We start from the raw sequence: 22,739 nt of genomic DNA, 5'->3' as shown, positions 1-22,739 counted from the left end.
GTGAAATTTTTCTTTGTTAAAATAAACATGTATAAAGAATTTATACAGCGCACATGGTTATGCATATTTATTGCAGAGAATCTGTTAATAATCTATGCCTCATCAGATTTTGCATTTCTGTTGAAATAACAAATGCAGCACTTGGTACAACTGAATGAGTTTGGTGAATTTTCTCTTATCTGGGAGAAGAAAGGCCATTTCTCCTTTTCCAAATTTCATTTTCTTCTGTCGTCTTTAGCACTGGCCAGCTTCCCAGGTGGTGCATCTGGAGACTGAATGCTTTTCTGGCTCCCAGTGATTTTGTCCTTTTTTCTCTCTCCCTCCCTTCCCTCCAGCACACACAGACACTGGCCTTGGCACTGTTTGCGTTGCTCCTTTGGGTGAGAGCATAGCCTCCGAAAGGCCCTCTTATAATACACGGAGGGGAAAACATGTGAAACTGACTGTTAATTGAGCTCAGAGTAAGACCCTGAGATGTGGCACGGACAAGTCAGGAGGCTGGGGAACTTCGGGGTGGCTGACAGGATCCCTGGATGGAGTGAGAGAGAGGAAATCCTGAGGACAGACACCTGGGCCAAGCACAGGACAGTGTGAGGAGGGGAGAGGCTGTGGAGGCCATCCGGTGAGGTTGAAGTGTTGCCTGTGGTCATGTCCATATCTGTTAGAATGTAGGAGCAAGGCTTTAGAATCAGCCTCTGTTGGAATCCAACTGTGGTACTCACCACTTGTTTGATCTTGGGTGAGTCATTTCACCTCTCTGAACCTCAGTTCCCACAGCTGTGGAAATGGGAATTCTTGTGCTTTCTTTATAGGAAGATAGGCTCCTGGTACATTGTTGTTGGTACGAAAATAAATGTTCACACTTTCTCTTGTAATTCATTGCCTACCCATGAGAGCACAGCTGTGGAATGTAGCCTTAATTCAAATAATGTTTTATTTTAGAAACTGGCAAGGTGTTTACCTGGGGCCGTGCGGACTATGGTCAACTAGGGAGGAAGCTGGAGTCTCATGAAAACTGGAGACTGGACATGCAGGGTTTGTCTCTCCCCTGCCCGAGACCACAGAAGAGCACGCCTTCACCTCTGCATTGCTTAACGGGAGCTACTGAGGTAGGAAGTGACTTTCCATAGATGTCATGCATTCCTTTTCCCTATCTTTCAGTGAAATGTTTTTTGAGGGCCTACTGTGTGCTCATAGTCCAAGCATTATGGTAGGTTCCATGCAGGAATCTGAAGGGTCCTTGCCCTCACATTGTCTGTAGTTTAATATGGTAGAAAGGCAGTTACCCAGATAACTAAACCACAAGGCAGACTACGTAACTCCTTTAGAGAGGCTCAGAGTACTGTGGGTCCACTTCAAAGAATAAGAAATGAATTCCGGATACAGGAATTGGGTTGGGGGGATATGGCTTTGATTTGTGCCTGGGAGCATGGGTCAGACTTGAGCAAGCAGCTGTAAGAAGAGGAGGATTTTCAGCTGGGCACAACAGCTTGAGCAGAGTCACAGAGGAAGGAAAGTGAAGAAAGTGTGTGGTGACCATTGGTGGCTCAGTTTGGCTAGAGCATGGGGTGTCTGGGGGCGAAAATGAGGTGCTATCAGACAGTTTGGTGGGACCTGATCAAGGGGGGCCTTTAAGTCTGAGCTGAGGATGCTGTGCTTCTGTTTATATCTCCCAGTGTAGACAACACTGCGGTTCAGTTGCTTCTTCAGGCCCCTTTAGTTCCCTGAAATGTCTTGAATTTGTACATTTAAGGCTGAGTCTTAATTTCTCCAGGGTGTGTGTTTCTGGTACTAAATTTTACTTTACTGCTGTCCTTAAAAAAAAGAAAAGGCTAGGTTTTTGAGAAGAGTGAGGACGGCCACGCAGGAAATGTGCCTTTGAACCCAAGTTGGCTTAATGAAGGAATTCAGTCTTCATTCAGAGTCTGTCAAAAAATTAATAAGCTAGTGAGACTTCTGTAATTAGCATCAGACTAATTACAACCCTCTCCATACCTAGAGGGCTTCCCTTCCCCTGGGGCCCGCCTGGCCTCCTCCTTCCGGGTATGTAGGACGGCTCTCAATTTCTGCTGCACATCCCAGCCCTGGGCCTCTCGGGCCCTTCCTAAGTGCTGAGTTGATCTGTCTGTCTTTCTCTCTCTTTTTCTTTAATTGAAAAGGTACTAAACCACACCACAAAGACAATTTAGATGTGGTAATAATAATAATAAAACCATCCATAATCTTACCGGCCTAACACAACTGCATTCCTTTTTGCGTACACACATGTACATACTTACAAAGTTGTAGTGATAGCATTAATGGTGGTTTGTATTTGGTCTTCATTTATTTTGTCACAAATGCTTTGTTTTGTTTCCTCTTGGTCTTACAACATTATATGATCTGAAGGTTCTGGGGTTTTCCAAATCATTTTTTGAATGTTGGACATTTAGATTATGTCCTCCCCTGCTTTTTTTGTCACTATGATGGATTCTGCAGTGAATACCCTGTTGAACTGTTTCCTTCAGATACAGTATTGGGGATGAAATTGCTGGGGCAGAGGCCATGAGCATCTTGATGACTTCTGCTGTATTTCTGTAGGTTCTGTCTGAAAGGAGTCAACTCCCCCAGCAGGGAACGAGGGAATGCAGTGCAGTATTTAAGCTAGATTGTCTGCCTAGCGACTTAGTGTGCTGAGGGCTCGGTTCCTAGCGCTTTAGACTCCTCAGCTTTTCTTTGTCTTTCCCAGGACATTTGAGACTTTGTGATCAGGTAGCATAGCGGAGGCATAGAGGCCTCATGGATTTTTCTGAGTCTGGTTTTATTGGCAAGATGAGGGTAATAATACCGACCACGGAAGGACATTGACGAGGGTTACTCAGAAAGTCCTTGGCATGCAGCAGGCACCTGGTAATGGTTGATTCCTTTCTCTTCTTTCCTTTGAAGCGTTTTAATGCCCTATGCTGGCCATGATGTGTGGCTCTGTGACAGACATGGCCAGTGCAAACATACAGCCTGAGAGCCTGACAGTGAGGTGACTTATTTAGCTTCTTGCTGAGGCAATCTGAAGAGTCAACTTGCACCCTGAGCCCCTTAGCAGCTTCATTTCAGGGCTCCCCTCCCTCTCTGCTCCAGTCTCTGGGGTGCTAGTGTGTATACACTCAGGTCTCACTGCAGAGTCAGACTCCAGGCTGTTTCCTGCTGGGAAGGTGAGTCTGGGAATTCTCTCTGGCTGTTGATGTCTGGGTCTGACCTGTCAGGCATCTATTTGCCTGAGGTGTAGAGCCAGGCCAGGGGCAGCTGGAAGCTGCTAGGAGTGGGTTCACCATGGAAAAGATGACAGCCATGCTAAACTAGGCGCTGCCTTGGTCAGGGGCTTGGCCGGGGAGGTGGAGGGACACCTGGGGAGACAGGAACAGCCTCAAACTAAGCTGATGATTCCTGACCTTCAAGGAATTGAGTGTGGCCTGTAGCTGACCAATTGCCTTATCTGTCCAAGGGATAAGCAGAGGGAGGAATGAGCTGTCTGGGCTGGGACCTCAGGTAGGATGTCTGCCCAGAAGAGTCTGGAGGGACAGCCAAGCAGGAGGGGAAAGCACAGGTAGATGGAAGTGGACTGTGGTATAACCATCCCTTCCCATGAGCAAAGGAAAGCAAATCAGCACAATTACTTAGTGCTTATTATGGGCCAGGCAGTGTGCTAAATGCTTTACATCTATTGTTTCATCTTCATAATGAGCATGGGCACAGGTATTATAATCATTGCTTTACGTACAAGGAAACCAAGGTCAGAGTGGGTGAGTCACTGGCCCCAGATTGCACAGCAGGTAGACAGTGGGGCTGGGGCTTGGACTTGAGTACTTGAAGCTCACATACTTCCTGTATAGACAACGTAAAATTGCTTATGTCCTTTTGCATGTGTGCCCTTAGCTGGATGAAAGTTCTAGAAGTCTGGGAGTCAGGGTCTCTGGTTCCCTGAGAGTCTCAATTCTTTTCTTTTGAGCTGTGTCTCACATTTAGCCTGAGAAAGACTTTGAGATTTTAGACCTGCTGGGCCTTCCTTTAATGTTCATACACTGGTGAAAACTAGGTTTTTCCTGCATTATGTATATGAAACTTGTGTATTTAAGCTTTACCTTAGATACTGGGTCTCTCTAGCCACTCCGGGAAAATTCCAGGGGTAGCACAGCAGTTGGGATTAATCCCTTCAAGCACGTGTCAGGGCAGGGTGTGTATGAGCAATTTTGTTTGCTTCTTAGCACTAAACGTATTCCACAGCAGCTTTTTGCTTTCTAAGCCCCAGGTGGGGATGTTCCCTGCACATTTCCTGTGGAACGTTGGCTCTGGACTCTGTCCAAAGGTGGAAGCATTCACAACTAGGCAGAAGTGCTTATGCTCACTTAGTGGGGACACTGGGGCCTCCCCAGGATTCTGAAGCAGCTAGAATTGGGCACCTGGTATGTAAGTGTAACCGGCAGGAAACCTACTTGACTGAAGGTCAACAGCCCTTGGGAGACAAGAACTAGATGGGAGTCAGAAAGCCTGGGTTCGAGCTTTGGTTCTGCCCGGCTGAGTGAGTTTGTGCAAGCCCCTTTTCCTCCTGGACCTTCTATTCCCCCAGGATGTTAGAGCAGATGATTCCTAATGTTTCCTATAGATCTAAGAGTCCTTTCCATCTCTGATTCCATTTCATGGAAATGATCACTACTTAAATGTGTAATGGCTCCTGTCTCTGGAGTCCCTCAGTGTTATAGCCAAGTCACTTAACTCCCAGCTTCTGGCTCCACCCTGGCAGACCTGGGAATGTTAACTTATCTGGAAGTTCCAGGCTTCACTACCGTTTCAGCCTTGCTCTCCTTCTTTGCCTTGGCTCTGTTCTCTGCCCTTCGTCCTTGTCCCCAAGCCCTGTTGTTCCCTTCTAGTTCACTGGTACTTAGTATGAGGCTCCTACTCCTTGGTGCCTGGACCTCAGTATGGTCCCCCTGCTCCCTGTTCAATCCCTCATTTTTTTCAGGACCTCCCAGGTTTGGCTTTGATTCTCGTCCCTGTGGCTGTGCCCTTAGTGCCAGGGCAGGCAGACCTGGTGACACTACCTTCCTGGATTCCCTGCCTGACAGCCCCTCTGCTGGCTCTGTCTGTGCCATCCCAACTTTTCTGCTCTCTTGCCGTACCTCCTTCTTGGCTTTGGGCTCTTGCCCATTCCATAGTCAACCCAGTAAACATTAGTTGACACCTGCTGTGTGCCTGCATCAGCCACATAGTGGTGGTGCGTGGGGAAGTGGTTACAAAGATAAGGAATACATGATCTTTGCTGTCAGAGAACTTCCAGGAACCTAGATAGATAAATCCTTACCGTACAGAGTGAAAAAGTGCTATGAGAGGTATGTATAAAAGGCCAAGGGCTCAGTAAAGATGGAATGATTTATTCTGAAGTCACTAACAGAAAAGAAGTGTTGTTTGAAGTAGGTTCTTAAACATGTAGGAGTTTAGCAAAGGTGAAAGGACATTCCAGGAAGAGGGAGCACAACAAGCACTAAAACTGTGAATCCAGGTCCGTGTTTAACTCCTGGTGCAGTTGGGATGCCTGTGCGTTCCAGTGGTCTGGTCTGGCTGCCTGTCTAGCCTGCCCCATCACTGCCATCCCTCCTTCTGATAGGAGTATGATCTGAAGGAAAATAACTTCCACACACGTTATCTCATTTGATCCAAGTGTAATGCTATGAAATAAGGCAGAAGGGGGATAATTATCATTTTCTAATTGAGGAAACTGAGGCCCAGAGAGGCTAGCTAGGAATTAGGAAAAGACACAAGACAAAAAGCCTGAATCCCAGTGTTTCTGAGGGCCTTGCTCTGGGCTCAGTCTGCAGCCATCGTCCTGAGTCATGTTCCTGGTTTAAATTCTGCCCACGTTTGGTTGAGGAGCACCAAATGCCAGTGAGGGAGCTCGGTGTGCACGTGCACGTGTGTGCACACGCACAGCCAGTGGAGCAGAAGCGGGAAACGTGGCAATAAACAAGAGCTGAACCAGAGACAGGGTAATTCTCATGCCCAGATGCCATCAGCCCTCATTTTGCTGCAGGACTAAAACTGTTTGTTAGAGGATCAACCTGTGCACAGGGTCTCAGTGAAATCTGTCAGAACGAGTGGGAAAGGAGCTATTTTTAGTTTGCAGAGTCACTCACTCGGCTGTGTTAGCTGAGGTTTGAGCCAGTCCCCTACGCTTTCTACAGTGTTATTTCTGAAGGAGAAATACCACTTGAATGCTGTGTAAAACCCATTAATGAACCTGGAAGTTTCCAGGGCATCTTTGTCCTGCAGCTCCCTCGGAAGGCTGCTTTTCCTGAATGACCTTCCTCCTTTCCTCTATTTATGCATTTCTAATTTTAAGTTTGTGTCAAGACTGTGGGACTTTGGTGCCCTAAATAACACAGAATCTACCACCAGCAATCAGCTGAGTCCAGAGGGCTCTGGCAGAATTGAACACAACCTGAAAAAGCATTCCCAAGTAACTCTGTGGTGAGGAACCTGTGGCGCCTTTGCCGTTCTTAGACGAGTGTGAGGTTGCTGAGGCCATGGCGCCCGGGCAGTCAGAACCTTCCAGGTGTAGCTAGTTTTCGAGGCCTCCCCAAAATGGCGTAGCAGTGTTTACCCAAAGACTGTTTCGTGGGAGATTAGAAAGGCCAGCACATTGGTGCTGTTGCTGCTGACCTAACGGGAAGAGAAGTAACACACACAGTCTCAAAGCTGTGGACTGGTTTTGTCTGTGTGAACACTCAGAAGAGAGGAAGAATGACCAGACAGGGCTGGGCTGCCTTGTTTGAAAGAGGTGGAAAAGGATATGATACAGCAAGTGCTTACTTACTACCTGCGCTTTTCGTATTTATTTATAGTTAATCATCTCTCTCTTAACACTAAAACATAAGATCCAAGAGGGCAAGGGCCTTGTCTGTCTTGTTCAAAGCTGTGTTCCCAGTATCCAGAATAGTTCCTGACACTTCATATGTGCTAGCAGATGTTTGCTGACTGAATAAGTAAAAAAGGAATGAAAGAAATGGTTTGGGAGGGATGTGCTCTTCTTCTGTCTCCCCACAGTCTGCGCTCTCAGTTCCAGGCCAGTTCAGAAATTCCCGTGTTTTTAGGCATTTGAGGATCAGATGTCCTGCAGAGCCAGAGAACAGACAGGCTTTGCCCCTGTGATGTGCTTGAACAACCCTGAAGTTTCTTACGAAGGCTGTTGGTGACGAGGCGTATAGTCCTTTAACACTTCACAATTTACTGAGTGCTTTCACGCTTATTCATCTTTGGCTTTTCTTCTTTAATCCAGCAGAGGCTTGTGTATACCTGTCTGTCTGAGCACTGCATTAGCTGAATAGGGGAAGCAGAGAAGAGTGGAACAGTTTCTGTCACAGGGCTCAGATAAATTCATTGCGGGACAAACAGAATATGACAATGGCTGTAAGAGAGAGTCTGACAATGAAAATATGTTGATCCCATCCCTTCCCATGTCCTTGGGGACCTTTTCTTTCTTGCATTTTCAGTCCTTGTGGTTCTGTTGGGTTCTATAGGGTTGGGGTTGGGGGGAGTTGGGGTGGGAGGTGGTGACTGGAAAGGCTTCCTGAATTGGAAGCTTTGACATTAAATTAGTTCTCAAGGGAGCTAATATAAAGTAACAGGGGAATCTTGGCAAGAACTTGCATTAAGAGGAAAGCAGAGGAAGAGCAGCCAGATAGAGACTGAGTATTGACAAGAGAGGGAGAAAGCAAGCCAGGAACTGCAGCATCTCAGAAGGAAGGAAATTTCAACAGGGAGGTCAGAGACTGAGAAGACCCTGGATCTGCTGACGGGGAGGTGTGCTGACACTTTGGAGAGAAGCTTTGGTGGAAAGGTGGAAGCTAAAGCAGGGACATGGGGAATGAAAAGGTGATGAGAAACTGAGGCTGCAAATGTGAATGACCCTTTCAGGAGATTCGTTGGCCAAAGAAGGATGAGAACAGGCTCAGGAGCTTGAAAGGAGAGCTTGGTTTGAGTTGGTTTTGTAAGCTCAGGGAAACTGGAGGGGGTCAGAAGGCTAAGAGAAAGGATTAGAGAGAGAGAGAGAAAAGCTTATGAATAAAGATGCAAGGAGAGGCCATAGCCGGAGCCAGGCCCCCAAGGAGAGGAGAGAGAGGATTGACATCACTGTGAAGGAATTGGTTCTGCCAAGGAGGAAGGACACTTTTTTTCCTGCACAGGAGTGGAAAAAAAAGGGAAGATATGTGGGGATAGAAGTTTCAAGGTGGACCAGAGAAATGCTTTTATTGAAGTGTGTGTATCCTTTGTCACCATGGTATATCTTAGTTTTATTTATTTCCTCAATAAGTGTTTACTGCATTCTACTGCAGGCCGTGCACAGGGCAAGGTGCCCAGAATTCACAAAGAAAGGTCAGAGTTGCTGCCCAATACTGTAATAAAGTAATTATGAATGTGTCCATCTCTAAATCAAACTGAGTTCTTTGAGAGCATATTCTGTCTTATTTGTCTTTGTATTAGAAGTGTGCTGAAAAAAGTGTGAGAGCTCCTGTTGGGTGGCTTGCATCTTCCTCGTTAGATTGAAAGCCATATTGTCTTCTGGTGTGATGAGGTTAGTGTGGGAGGTCTCAGGGATGGACTAGTTCACTCTACTCTGTAGTGGGTCCATCCAGCACAGTCTGGCAACTGCCTGGAAGTAGGAGAAGAAAGACATCATTATTGGCTCTGACCCCTGAGTAGTGGGCAGGGCAGATGTGGCTGCCTTTGTTCTAGGGGTGAGGAAACTAAAGTTCAAAGAGAAAGCTGTCACGAGTTCCAGATTGCATGGACAGGGCAGAACAGGACTTGAACCTGCCTCTCAGGGCTCTCAGTCTTCTCATTGCCAGCTCTGTGACACCAACATCTTCCTCTCTGATCAGAGAGGACAACTCTGATCAGAATGTGGCCCTGGACTCTGGCTTTTCTATAACTAGGTGGTAGTTGGGTCTGCTGGAGACCTGGTAGCTGTCTCTAGACTCACAATCTGAGTCAGTGGCTCATGAGGAAAAGCAGGGGGAAAGGAATAGCCTCAGTGAGGACTGGGGCAGTGAAAACAGCTCCTGACTGGTGAACCGTAGTGCCTACTGGAATTGGAGGTCTGATGGACAAAATCTTGAATGTGGAGTGAGACCTGAGTTGGAATTTTTGCTTTGTCACCTACAATCCATGTGACTTTGGGTCAGTCTAAACCGCTCCAAAGTGGGAATAATAATATCTGCTTTACCTTGCCCGCAGGGTTATCGAAAGGTGCATATAGAAGATATATAAGGGCTTTGGTAAACTCTAAAGTGCTGTGCATCAGTTATTTGTTCATAGCATATGAGCCACTCTATGATTCAGATACAGGTTTTGTTATAAGTATAGGTCAGAGCTGCTCTTATCTTTCAGTCACTTGAGATCTTAGGAACTACGTACAATTGTCTTGGGTCTTGTGGGAAACACTTCTCAGAATCAGAACCTGTGATGATAGTGGAGGCCAAATGTTTGGTAATCCATAGCCAAACTCCATGCAGTGTCTGAGAGCATGAATTCTTGTCGAGGTAGCCATCAGCGTCTACAGCAAGGATGCTTCTTGCTTGCGCTCTCTCAGCAGCAGAGGAATTTCATCAGCACTGATTTAAAGTCCCAGTGACCTCCTATGTCACTACCATGCTCTGCAGCATTATGACTGCCCCGGCCATGCCCAGGGTCACCCTGGAGCTGACCAGCTGTCTTTTGTTGCATTTGACCTTGAAAACTGGGCTGTCCCAGGGTGAAAGTAAATCACGCAGAGGTTTAGAGTGAAAACAGAAGCCAATGAGGGTTTAAAGGAGGTTGCAGTAGTTTGATGAAAGAAGTGCAAGGTCTGTGAAAGCTGAGTGAGCTGTGCATGGATCCGTTGGTCGGGGAACTAAAACTACCTCCATCTCTACCACTGTCTCTGTAGCTTGGGCCTCCGTCATCTGTTGCCTTGTTACAGTGGCAGCCCCTTAGTTAAGAACCCCTTGTCTTTAGTCTGGCCTCATCCCAGCTGCCCCCACCCAGCTGCCAAAATGATGTACTAAAATATAAATCTGATCGTGCTATGCTTTCTTTTTTAAGATCCTTAGAAAATACAGAAAACATTCATCCCCACAATAAATGCTTAATGGAAACCTGCATATGGGAGAAACTAAGCCAAGCCTTTAGGATGTAGTGGAGAATAAGACCCAGCCTCTGCCCTTAAGGAGTAGGAAAAGCTCACAACCCATACTCCTCATAGCCAGAGTGCAAAGAATGGAGTTCCAAGAGTGTGAGTGCCAGGAAGGTTGTCGGCCTGTTCACCACTGTGTCCCTATCACCTTGATTAGAGCCTAGCACACAGTAGGTACTCAGCAAATAATTGTTATAGGGATGAATGTATGCCTTTTCTTTTTAATGCCTTCCCATCCAGGATGAAGTCCAAAATCTCTGGCTCGTCACAAGAAGCTCTTATTGACCCTGCCCTATCAGAATATGCAGTTTCACCTTCTGCTCTTCTCTACCTTGCCTTCTGCAGTTCATCCATACTGCACCAACAGAGTCATCATGTTGTTTGATACTTCTGAGTCTTTGCATGTGGTGGTTCTTCTGCTTCCCTTTGCCCTTGGCTACTTGGACAACCACTACCCATCCCCCAACAGATAGTAAGGATGATGTCTTATATTCATCTCGGTATTCCTACCATCCAGCCTGACTAACCTGCCCCTTCTTTCTTTCTTGATTGAGTTTTTCTTTGCTTGGTGTCATTACCCACCTTCCTTGGCTCTGTTGAGCTGTTGTCCCTCAAACCCTTTTCCACTTTCCATCTACCTCGGTTGTCCCTGATCCTTCTTGAGATTCCAGATCTGGAATTTGTTGACCTGCTGGAGGCCGGGCTCCTTGGCTGTGATGAACCCTGGCCTTCCTTTTGTCTTTCTTAAACACCATCTCTCCCCCACAGTGGTCCTGTCAGACAGCTAGGCCTCTCTACCAGTTCCACTTGCACAAGAACCCTACCCTGAGCAGGGCCTAGACTTTGTCAGTCTCATTGCCCAGGGACTGGACTCTGTCCTGGATCCCCAGTCACTTGAAACCTTGTTCTGGATGGCTAATTCCCCAGCAGAATGCCATCTGCTGGACTTTGAGGGCTGCTTCCTGCTTGGAGGCCATCTTTGATATTGGCACTGGCCTGAATCAAGCCTCTCTCTGCCAGGCCCCTTTGGGTACTGTATATTGGATGGTTGTCTTAGGAGCCAGCCCTGTAGTCACCTTCTTCCCCAAAGGTTATTCCCATCCAGTTCCAGCCTCTTCTTGGCCTGTATGTTCTGAGCCACTGAGGCCTTGCCTGGCAGGGGCCCCCTGACATAGATAAAGAGAAAATATTGCTCTTATCACTTCCAAGGAAGCAAAACCAGGCCATTCTGTTGGGATGCGGCCTTCAGTACCCCAAGTCCCCAGCCTAGTTGGTGGAGGGACTGCAGAATGATGGCTAGAAAGAAGGAGGTTAGTCTTTGTCTGGTTACATAATTCCCTTCTGTGATGCAGTAGTTCTCTCTGTGGGAACACTGTCGGTGGTGGCCACCGCCTGCATCTGCAGCTTGCTGTTTGGAAGGGAGTTCTTTTTACTGGATGCCTGGTATTGTCTTAGATTAGGGAGACTGGCTGTAGATAGCAGAATTGGAAAGAATCAGAGATGTCATTGCAAAAAGATCAGCTGATACAACAATCAGTTGTGAAGCCTCTGGCTTTTCAGAAGGGCCAGAAGTAATAAGGAGAAAGCAAAGCAGGGGGCAGAGTAGGAGCCCACTCACAGGTGCTGGGAGGCTGCTGGTGTCTCCCGTGAGGACCTTCCCATTGCCACTTCAGGAGCTGGCTGGGGAAGATTGCTCATGGCTGCTGAACAAAATTTGTGTGTTGTAGCCAGCACTCCCAGGACTGAGTGAGCAAAGTTCCTCACTCCAGGAAGGTGATTTAGTCATGAGTATCTTCTCTGTGTTTTTATCTCCACTTGGTCCCTGTTGGATAAGATTTTTTATTAATTGCCTGGAGCATGCACATCATGTGAGGATAGAGTCTACATGAAGCTATATATATTGCCGTAAATAGGAGAAGGACTTGGAAGAATCAAGAGACTTTTCACTGTGGCTTGATTCTTGGACACTGCTTTACTTCGCCGAGCCTCAGATTTTGCATCTGTTAAATTGATATTACACTTATTAGGCCTGCTTCTCCAAGTTATTGTCAAAATGATGTCGTGAATGTGAAAGCATTTTATAAACTATGAAGCAATAAACACATGTAAGTTGTGTTAGTAGATTTCTTTGTCATATCCAACCTTCTGTGTGTTTTCAGGAAACTCTGATTTCTTGTAGGTCTGTGGAAATCGTTGTCGGTTATCACAGAGCTGGAGTTTCATATGAATCATTTCCATGATTCTTGTGTTCCTCTTGCTCCATCAGTACGTGTCGAATACCCAGGGTGCGTTCATTACATAAGAGCGGTGGACTTGGAATGTGACAACAGGGAGGACACAGAGTCCTAACACTTTCTAAATGGGATGTGATTGATAATATAAATCTCCTTCTGGTAAGAAATGAGGACATGTGAGAAGAGAGATCTAGAAGAGTGTTGGCCAGGTCTCTTGAGTCTTTGAGAGAGCTTCTTAGAGGGGATGAAATTTGAAGGCTAGAGGAGAGTTTGGTGGGAGGCAAGCTCAAGCCTCTTTAGGCTCCTGAAGGATCTAGGGGAAGAGGCTGGTTCCTTCTCAGGCACTGAACCTGGGAATGGTGTTGACAGGCTTGGGTTTGAGCACTGAGGTTGGCAGTTAAGAAAGACTTAATTGGGAACAATAGGATTTTTTAGAAATAATAATAATGATAGCTCCCATTTGTTGAATATTGACTATGTGCCATGTATTGTGCTAAGCAGTGTTCAAACATCACTTTTAATTCTAACAGCATTCCTCTGAAACGTTATATATTTTATCTCATTTTGTGGATGAGGGAACCAAGACTTGAAATAGCTTGTCTAAGGACACAGACAGGAAATAGCAGAGCTAGCACAGTGCTAAAGTTGTGGACTAGAGGACATACAAGAGCCTGGATGATGGTTTTCCAGGTTGAAGGGCCAAAAGGTGACTATGAATGCTACTCACTCCACTCCCACCCTAGACGTGCAGATGGTACCAGAAGAGGTGGAGCCTGTGGCAGCTCCTTGGTGCCTGGGTGCAGACTAGGGGAGGCACACCTAGCAGAGCCACCGAGTGGCTTTCCTTCCCCAGAAACTCCCACTTTAAAGCTGGGACAGTGAAGTGTGCCTTTGAAGAGTTGAGAAAAGATATTTTAATTGTTCACAATTCCTTCCTGGGCTTCTGTTTCCGTTCACAGTGGCAGCAAGAATGAGTTTGGGAGTATTGCAACCCCAGCCCCTTACCTACAAATCTAAGTTGTACCACTTTACAAGGCTCACATTAGAGCTTACCCAGCTGAATCTTTTCTGGACAACTCCAGTTGCCATTTCGAGTTTAAGCTACCTGAAGACAGGTACCATGTCTCGATTGCAGCTTGATCTTCAGTACATGGTACAGTGCCCATCAGAAAGCAAGTGAATGGGGTTTATTATGGAACTAAATGAAAACCTGTCCTCACTTAGCGTCTGAGTGAGTCCCCTGTTACTGTTTGATTTCACTGTAACATCTGGTCACCTCATGTGTGGTGATCTTCCAGAGGAGAGCATCTGGTGCTGAAGAGTGGGTGCTGTATTTTAGATTGTTTTTAAATTTTTTTGTTGAGGTCATAATAGTTTATAACATTGTGAAATTTCAGTTGCATGTTACTATTTGTCAGTCACCATATATATGTGCCCCTTCAACCCTTGTGCCCACCCCCCAACCTCCTTCCCTCTGGTAACTACTGAACTGTTCTCTTTGCCCGTGTTTCTCTTCCACATACAAGTGAGATCATACGATGTTTGTCTTCTTCTGTCTGGCTTATTTCACTTAACATAATACCCTCAAGGTCCATCCGTGTTGTTGCGAATGGGATGATTTTGTCTTTTTCTATGACTGAGTAGTACTCCATTGTGTATATATGTAAATATATATACCATATCTTCTTTATCCATTCGTCAGTCAGCGGGCACTTGGGTTGCTTCCACGTCTTGGCTATGGTGAGTAATGCTGCAGTGAACATAGGGGTGCATAAGTCTCTTTGAATTGTTGATTTCCAGTTCTTTAGATAAACACCCAATAGTGGGATAGCTGGGTCGTATGGTATTTCTATTTTTAATTTTTTGAGAAATCTCCATACTGTTTTCCCTAGTGGCTGCACCAGTTTGCATTCCCACCAGCAGTGGATGAGGGTTCCTTTTTCTCTCCAACCTCTCCAACATTTATTATTTTTTATCTGGGTGATTATAGTCATTGTAACAGGTGTAAGGTGATATGTTACTGTAGTTTTGATTTGCATTTCCTGGTCCTTAGTGATGTTGAGCATCTTTTCATGTACATGTTGGCCATCTGTATATCTTCTTTGGGAAAATGTCTGTTCATATCCTCTGCCCACTTTTTGATTGGGTTGTTTGTTTTTTTGTAGTTCGGTTGTGTGAGTTCTTTATATATTATGGAGATTAACACCTTGTCGGATATATGATTTGCAAATATTTTCTTCCTGTTGTTGGGTTGTCTTCGTTTTGATCCTGGATTTCTTTGCCTTCTAGAAGTTCTTTAGTTTGATGAAGTGCCACTTGTTTATTTTGTTTGTTTGTTTCCCTTGTCTGAGTAGACAGGGTATTCGAGAAGATGCTTTTAAGACTGATGTCAAAGAGTGTACTGCCTATATTTTCTTCTAGAAGTTTTATGGTTTCAGGTGTTACCTTCAAGTCTTTGGTCCATTTTGAGTTTACGAGTTTTGAGATAGTGGTCTACTTTTATTCTTTTGCATGTGACTGTCCAGTTTTCCCAAAACCGTTTATTGAAGAGGCTTTCCTTTCTCCATTGGATGTTCCTTGGCTCCTTTTTTGAAGATTAGCTTACTGTAGTTGTGTGGTTTTGTTTCTGGGGTTTCAGTTCTGTTGCATTGATCTGTGTGTCTGTTTTTGTACCAGTACCATGCTGTTTTGATTGCTATAGCTTTTTAGTATATTTTGAAGTCAGGGATTGTGATGCCTCTAGCTTTGTTCGTGTTTCTCGGGATTGTTTTGGCTATTCGAGGTCTTTTGTTGCCCCATATGAATTTTAAGATTCTTTGTTCTATTTCTGTGAAGAATGTCATTGGGATTCTGATTGGGATTGCATTGAATCTGTAGATTGCTTTAGGTGGTATGGACATTTTAACTATGTTTATTCTTTCAATCTATGTGCATGGAATATCTTTCCCTTTCTTTATGTAATTATCAATTTCTTTCAGTAATGTCTTATAGTTTTCCTTGTATAGGTCTTTCATCTCCTTGGTTAAATTTATTCCTAGATATTTATTCTTTTTGTTACAATAGTAAATGGGCTTGTATTGAGTTCTTTTTCTGTTAGTTCATTATTGGAGTATAGGAATGCTGCTGATTTTTGTAAGTTGACTTTGTATCCTACAACTTTACTGTAGTTGTTGATTATTTCTAATAGTTTTCCTATGGATTCTTTAGGATTTCCTATATATAAAATCATGTCATCTGCCAACAGCAAGTGTTTCACTTCTTTGTTGCCTATTTGGATTCCTTTTATTTCTTTTTTCTTGCCTAATTACTCTGGCCAAAACCTCCAGTACTATGTTGAATAAGAGTGGTCAGAGTAGGCACCCTTGTCTTGTTCCTGTTCTCAGAGGGATGGCTTTCAGTTTTTCCCCATTGAGTATGATGTTTACTGTGGGTTTGTCATGTATGGCCTTTATTATGTTGAGGTACTTTCCTTCTGTACCCATTTTATTGAGAGTTTTTATCATGAATGGATGTTGGATCTTGTCAAATGCTTTCTCTGCATCTATTGAGATTATCATGTGGTTTTTGTTCCTCACTTTGTTAATGTGGTGTATCACATTGATTGATTTGTGGATGTTGATCCAACCCTGTGTCCCTGGTATGAATCCCACTTGGTCATGGTGTATGATCTTTTTTATGTATTGCTGTATTCAGTTTGCCAATATATATATCACATAACTCTATTAGCAACCAACACAGCTATCCCCTCACAGACCTCTCCAAGCCTGCTTCAGAGGTCATGGAGCTCAAGTCCCCAAGGCTTCTCCACATGCCTGCTGTTTGAGCTGGCCCCTTCCCCCACCATTCAATAGTGTATGAGATTCAAAAAAAAATCCTAAGAAGCCAATCAGAATGGCTGGAGATGAAAAACACAATGAATGAGATAAAGAAAAATCTAGAGTCGTTGAATAACAGAGTTGATATTATAGAGGACTGAATTAGCAATCTAGAGGACAGAAATATAGAAATGCTTCAGATGGAGAACAGAGAACTAAGACTAAAAAGAAATGAAGAAACTCTCCAAGAAATCTCTGACTCAACTAGGAAATGCAACATAAGGATTATAGGTATTCCAGAGGGAGAAGAGAAGGAGAATGGAGCAGAAAGCTTGTTCAAAGAAATAATAGCGGAGAACTTCCCAAACCTGGAGAAAGAGCTGGAAATACAAGTGAATGAAGCCAACAGATCTCCTAACTATATCAGTGTAAGAAGACCTACTGCAAGGCAGATGATAGTAAAGCTGGCAAAAGTTAATGACAAACAGAAAATATTAAGGGCAGCAAGGCAGAAGAAAATAACTTATAAAGGAACGCCTATCAGGCTTTCAGCAGATTTCTCAGCAGAAACCTTACAGGCTAGGAGAGAGTGGAATGATATATTCAAAATACTGAAAGACAAAAAGTTTCAGCCAAGAATACTCCATCCAGCGAAAATATCCTTCAGATATGACAGAGAAATAAAAACTTTCCCAGATAAAGAAAAGCTAAGGGAGTCCATCACCACAAGACACCCCCCACAAGAAATCCACAAGAATGCTGACTCCTCCAGTTGTCTCAACATGAGGGTCATAGAAATATAAGCATCTTTCTCACTCTGCAGTGCTCCATTCCTCAGACGCCTATTTAAAAGTGAGAGCACAGAGGCACAAAAATGGTACATTTCCCTTTGCACCCTTCAAGGTGAAACTTCTGCTGCTGCATGGGGACTTGTGGGAGCAGTTCCGTAGTTACTGCTATATGATGCATTTATCATTCTGTCCCCTGGCACATTTTGCCAAGCTGCATAATTTCCCTGTTCCTTCCTACACTCACCAGCTTCATGATGATGATGTGTCTAGTGGCTACAGACTCCCTGATCAGAGTTTGTGGTGTAGTGGAAAGGGCAAGGTATTAGCTAATAATGACAGCAGGTAGCATTCACCAGGTCCCAGTGCAGTGCCAGGTTCTCTGCTAAGCACTTTCTAGACGCCATCTCTTTAGTTCTCATGATAGCCCAGTAGAGTTGGGATTATTATTCCTTTGTTTACAGATGAGGAGAATGAGGATTGGGGGTGGTCGCTTGTCCAATGCCACATGGCTAGTAAGTGACAGAGTTGTGATTAAAACCCAGATCCTGGGCCAGCCCTGGTGGACTAGTGGTTAAGTTTGGCATGCTCGGCTTTGGTGGTTTGGGTTCTGTTCCTGGGTGCAGACCTGACTTGTCTGTCAGTGGCCATGCTGTGGCCATAGCCCACACACACAAAAGAAGAGGGAGATTGCCCATAGATGTTAGCTTAGGACAAATCTTCCTCAACAAAAAGGAGATTGGCAACAGGTGTTAGCTGAGGGTAAAACAAAATCAAAATAAAACAAATCAAACAAACAAACAGAAAACCCAGATCCTACCTCAAAGCCCATGCTATGAATTCCAGGATTCCATTTTGGACTCCAATGTTAATTCTCTGTGGGACTTGGAGCCAGAGACTCTGCCTCCCTGGGCTGCAGCTTATAATCTGTACAGTGAGAAGCAGTCCAAGGTTCTTCCAAAGCTCTAAGGCCAATACCATTCTGGTTTGGTTAGAACTCTTACCCACCTGGAGACTGATTTCTTTTTAGCTTTGAGATTTTTTGTTTGTATGATTTATTTTATAGTGGTAGCCTGGCTGCCATGTATTAATTCTACAGCAACAACATTAATATGAGGCAATTAAGAGTGTACATAGTGTAAAATAGTATGGATCGGTGCTGTCCTTTAGAACTTTCTATGATGATGGAAATGGTTGTGTCAGTCCAGTACAGTAGCTAATAAGCACATGTTGCTACTAAGTACTTGAAATGTGGCTAGTGTGACTGAGGAACTGAATATTAAATGTTATTTAATTTTAAGTAATTTAAATTTAAATAGCCACATGTGGCCAGTAGCTACCATACTGGACAGTGCAGGGATAGATAGTATAATAATGTAAAACCAAATAGAGTATGGAGTCTTCTATTCCCATCTATCTTTAATTTGTCGACTTTGTTCCAACTAAGGCTTCTGATTTCCATGTTGATTTTTTCCAGAGGTGTAATACCTGATATATTATTACATTTGTATTGTGCTTTCAACATTCAGCACACATTCAGACATACATTATTGCATCATTTTTTCCTGCCTATAAAGCCTATAGAAAAGATGGGTAGTGCTATGTGCTTTTCTAAGGAAACTGAGGCACAGAGGGGTTGAATATGCTACTTGGAGCTGAGTAAATACTTTTAGCATGAATAAGTGGTTTATCTGAAGCCATTTTTGGAGCCGTAGAACCAGGACTAGAAACTTAGGTCTTCAGATTCCCGGCTAGAGTCTCTTTTAGTTCTCCCATCACTGGTATGCCAAGCGTAGAGTAGAGAGACTTTAGATAACTAACTGTTTTAATGTTAGGTGGAGGACTTTTTATTTTCATTTTATACCTTTCTGTACTGTTTGATTTTTAAACTGTAGATAAGCCTCATCTTAATTATAAGTTTAAAAATCAATATTTGGAAAAATTAAATGAAATGGTATGAGACTGCATAATGGAGCTATTCCTATTTTGTACATGTGAGAACTGACATGCTAGTCAGAAAGGCAGCTTTTCATGTAAGATCTGTGATCAGAGGAGGATTCCATATGGTTCCATTTCCAGTATTGGTGGAGTAGTTCCCGTTAGACCAATCCTCCCACAGAAAACACTGTGAACTAGACAACGTGTGAAAACAACTACCTGAAGGAACTGGACAGTGACCCAAAGCAGGCCCAGTCTCCACAACTTTCAGGTCCTGAAGGCCAAGGAGAGGCTGAGGAACTGCCCCAGATGGAAGGATTCTAAAGAGACGTGGCAACTACATGAAATGTGCACTTGTGAACTGGGTCCCTTTGTCGTAAAGGACATTACTGGAAGAAACGATGAACCCTAAATGGAGTTGAAGTTTTGTTGGTAGTTACATACCAGTGTTAATGTTTTAGTTTGGATGGTTGAATTGTTGTTATATAGAGAGTGTTGTTGGTTTTGGTGCCAAACACACTAACATATCTTGGAGTGGTGAGGCATCAGTTTGGCGACTTGCTTAGAGATAGTTCTGAAAAAATAGAGAAAGAGAGGGAAGCGAATATAGAGCAAAGATGGTAAAATGTTAAAATTTCCTTTGAGGGAAATTTATATCTTTAAATGCATATGTTAGAAAAGAAGAAAAAAGACTAGATTCAGTGACTTAAAATTCCACCTTTAGAAGCTGGAAAAAGAAAAGGAAACCTAAAATAAGTAGAAAGAAGGAAACAATAAAGGTAAGAGCAGAAATTAATGAAATAGAAAACAGACAAAAATAGAGAAAAATAACAAAGCCAAAAGCGGTGCTTTGTTATATCAACAAAATTGATAAAGCCCTTGCTGGACTTATCAAGGAAAAAGAGAAAGAGATCACAAAATACCAGTATCAGCAATGAAAGAGGTCTAGAAACATTAAAGGATACTGCAAATGTTATGAACACCTTTGTGCCAATAAATTTGGCAACTTAGGTAAAATGGGTGAATTCTTTGAAAAAATGTAATTTACCAAAACTGACACAAGGTGAAATAAATCTGATTATCTGTATATCTGTTAAAGAGATCAATTCATTATCTAAAACTTTCCCACAAAGAACCTTCTAGGCCTAGATGGTTTAACTGGTAAGTTTTATCAAGTATTTAAGGAAAAAAACATGATTTTTACACGAACTAATTCAGAAAATAGAGGGAGGGGGGGCCCTTCCCAACTCATTTTATGAAGTCAGCACAGTTCTGATATCAAAACCTAAAAAAGACACTACAAAAAACGAAAATTATAGACTGCTATCACTCATAAACATAGACATAAAAATCTTTAACAAAATATTAGCAAATCCAATCTGGCAACATCTAAAGAGGATACCTTATGACCAAGCTGTGTTATCCCAGGAATGAAAGCTTGCTTTAACATTTGAAAGATAGTGAAAGTAATTCACCGTATTAACAAAATAAGAGAGGAGAACCATATGATAATCATTTCAGCAGATGCAGAAAAAGCTTTGACAAAATCGCAATGAGCTATCACCTCATACCTTTTAGGATGGCTGTTATCAAAAAGACAAAGATATATTGTGTGTTGACTAGGGAAAGAATGTGGAGAAAAGGGAACCTTTATATACTGTTGATGGGAATGTAAATTGGTACAGACATTATGGAAAACAGTATATAGGTTCCTCAAAAAATTAAATTTAAAATAAAAAGTAGAACTACCAGGGCTGGCCTGATGGTATAGTGGTTAAGTACACGCACTCCACTTTGGTGGTCAGGAGTTCACAGGTTTGGATCCCAGGCGCGGACCTAGCTCTGCTCATCAAGTCACTCTGTGGCAGCATCCCACATAAAATAGAGGAAGGTTGGCACAGATGTTAGCTCAGGGCCAATCTTCCTCATACACACACACACAAAAAGAACTACCATATGATCCAGCAATCCCACTTCTGGGTAGATACCCAAAGGAAATGAAATCAATATCTCAAAGAGATGTCTGCACCTCCATGTTCATTGCAGTATTATTCACATTGCCAGGATGTGGAAACTACATAAATGTCTGTCGATGGATGAATGGATAAAGAAAGTGTGATAAACACACACACACACAACACACACACAGTGGAATATTATTCAGCCTTTAAAAAGAAAGAAATCCTGCCATTTGTGACAACATGGATGAACCTGGAGGACATTATGCTAAGTGAAATAAGCCAGACACAAAAAGACAAACACTGCATGATCTCATTTATATGTGGAATCTAAGAAAGTCTAAGTCATAAAAGCAGAGAGTAGAGTGATGGTTGGCAGTGGCTGGGAGATGGGAGAAGTGGGGAGATGTTGGTCAAAGGGTGTGAAGTTTCAGTTACGTGAGATAAGTTCTAGAGATTAATGTACAGTATGGTGACTATAGTTAATAATACTGTATTGTATACTTGAAATTTGCTAAGAGAGTAGATCTTAAGTGCTCTTACCACGCATACACACTCACACAAATAGTAACTATGAAGTGATGGATGTGTTAATTAGCTTGATTGTGGTAATCATTTCACAATGTATTTGATATATATCAAATCACAGTGTACATCTTAAATATATATAATTTTTATTTGTCAATTATGCCTCAATAAAGCTGGAAAAAAATTAACATCCATTTGTGATGAAAAACTCTTGGCAAATTAGAAAGAAACTTCTGCAATCTAATAAAGGGCATTTATAAAATGCAAACATCATAATTAATGGTGAAAAATTGAATGTGTTCCTCCTAAGATCAAAATAAGGCAAGCGTGTCCTCTTTCATTATTTTTATTTAACCTTATACTGGATGGAAGTTCTAGCCAGTGCCGTAAAGCAAGAAAAAGCAATAAAAGGCTTAAAAATCAGAAAGGAATGAGTAAATAAGTTTTTATTCACAGATGACATGATTGTTGACATAGAAAATCTTAAGGAATCTCTAAAATAACTATTAGGATCAAGAAGTGAATTTAGAAGAGTACAAAGTTGACATTCAGAAATTGATTGTATTTTTTATAGCACAGCAGCAAAGAATTGGAAGATCTTAAAAAAGCAATTTATTTTAAATTACATCAAGAAGCCTAAAATATCGAGGTATAAACTTTACCCAAAAAATGTGAAAGACCTGTGCATACAAACTACAGAACAGTGCTGTGAGAAGTTAAAGAAGACCTAAATCAATGGAGACATATATCACGTTCATGGATTTGAAGATTCAGTGCTATTGTCAGTTCTCTGTAAATTGATTTATAGATTTAAAGCAATCTCAATCAAAATCCCAAGAGGCTTTTTTTGAAGTATAAATTGACAAGCTGATGCTAACATTTATGTGGAAACAAAAAGGACCTCAAATATCCAAAGAAATCTTGAAAAAGAATAAAGTTGGAGGATTCACATTATCTGACTTCAAGATTTGCTGTAAAACTGCAGTGTGTCAAAAACAAAAATACAAATAACTTAATTAAAAAGATGGGCAAAGGACTTGAGTAGACATTTCTCTAAAGATGATATACAGATGGCCAACAGCATATGAAAAGATGCTCAATGTCCCTAATCATTAGGGAAATGCAAATCAAAACCACAGTGAGATACAGCTCATACCCATGAGGATGGCTACTATAAAAAAAAACCCAAAAAACAGAAAATAACTAGTGTTGGCCAGGATATGGAGAAAGGAGCTCTCGTGCTCTGTTGGTGAAAATGTAAATTGGTGCATCTTCTGTGG

The 22,739-nt window shown here is 42.9% G+C and overlaps 1 protein-coding gene across 44 annotated transcripts in view; it reads left to right on the top strand.

Moving 5' to 3' along the window:
• The window catches only part of SERGEF (secretion regulating guanine nucleotide exchange factor), a 229,510-nt gene that overhangs the window by 47,150 nt on the left and 159,621 nt on the right, over positions 1-22,739 (top strand). For 24 of the 44 annotated variants that reach the window (XR_011441157.1, XR_011441156.1, XR_002809363.2 and 21 more), the window contains one exon: positions 943-1,109. The exons of 5 other annotated variants lie outside the window; for them this stretch is intronic. Coding sequence is in view for 33 of the 39 variants with exons in the window: in XM_070274927.1 (XP_070131028.1) it covers positions 943-1,109 (167 nt within the window). In the remaining 6 variants the exon portion in view is untranslated. Of the gene's footprint in view, positions 1-942; positions 1,114-22,739 lie in introns of all 44 variants that reach the window. 15 more of the 44 variants (XR_011441154.1, XR_011441158.1, XM_070274924.1 and 12 more) reach the window with 1 other exon arrangement.

This window comes from Equus caballus, chromosome 7, assembly GCF_041296265.1.
Source record: "Equus caballus isolate H_3958 breed thoroughbred chromosome 7, TB-T2T, whole genome shotgun sequence".
NCBI lineage: Eukaryota > Metazoa > Chordata > Mammalia > Perissodactyla > Equidae > Equus > Equus caballus.
This window is presented reverse-complemented; position numbering and strand designations above follow the sequence as displayed.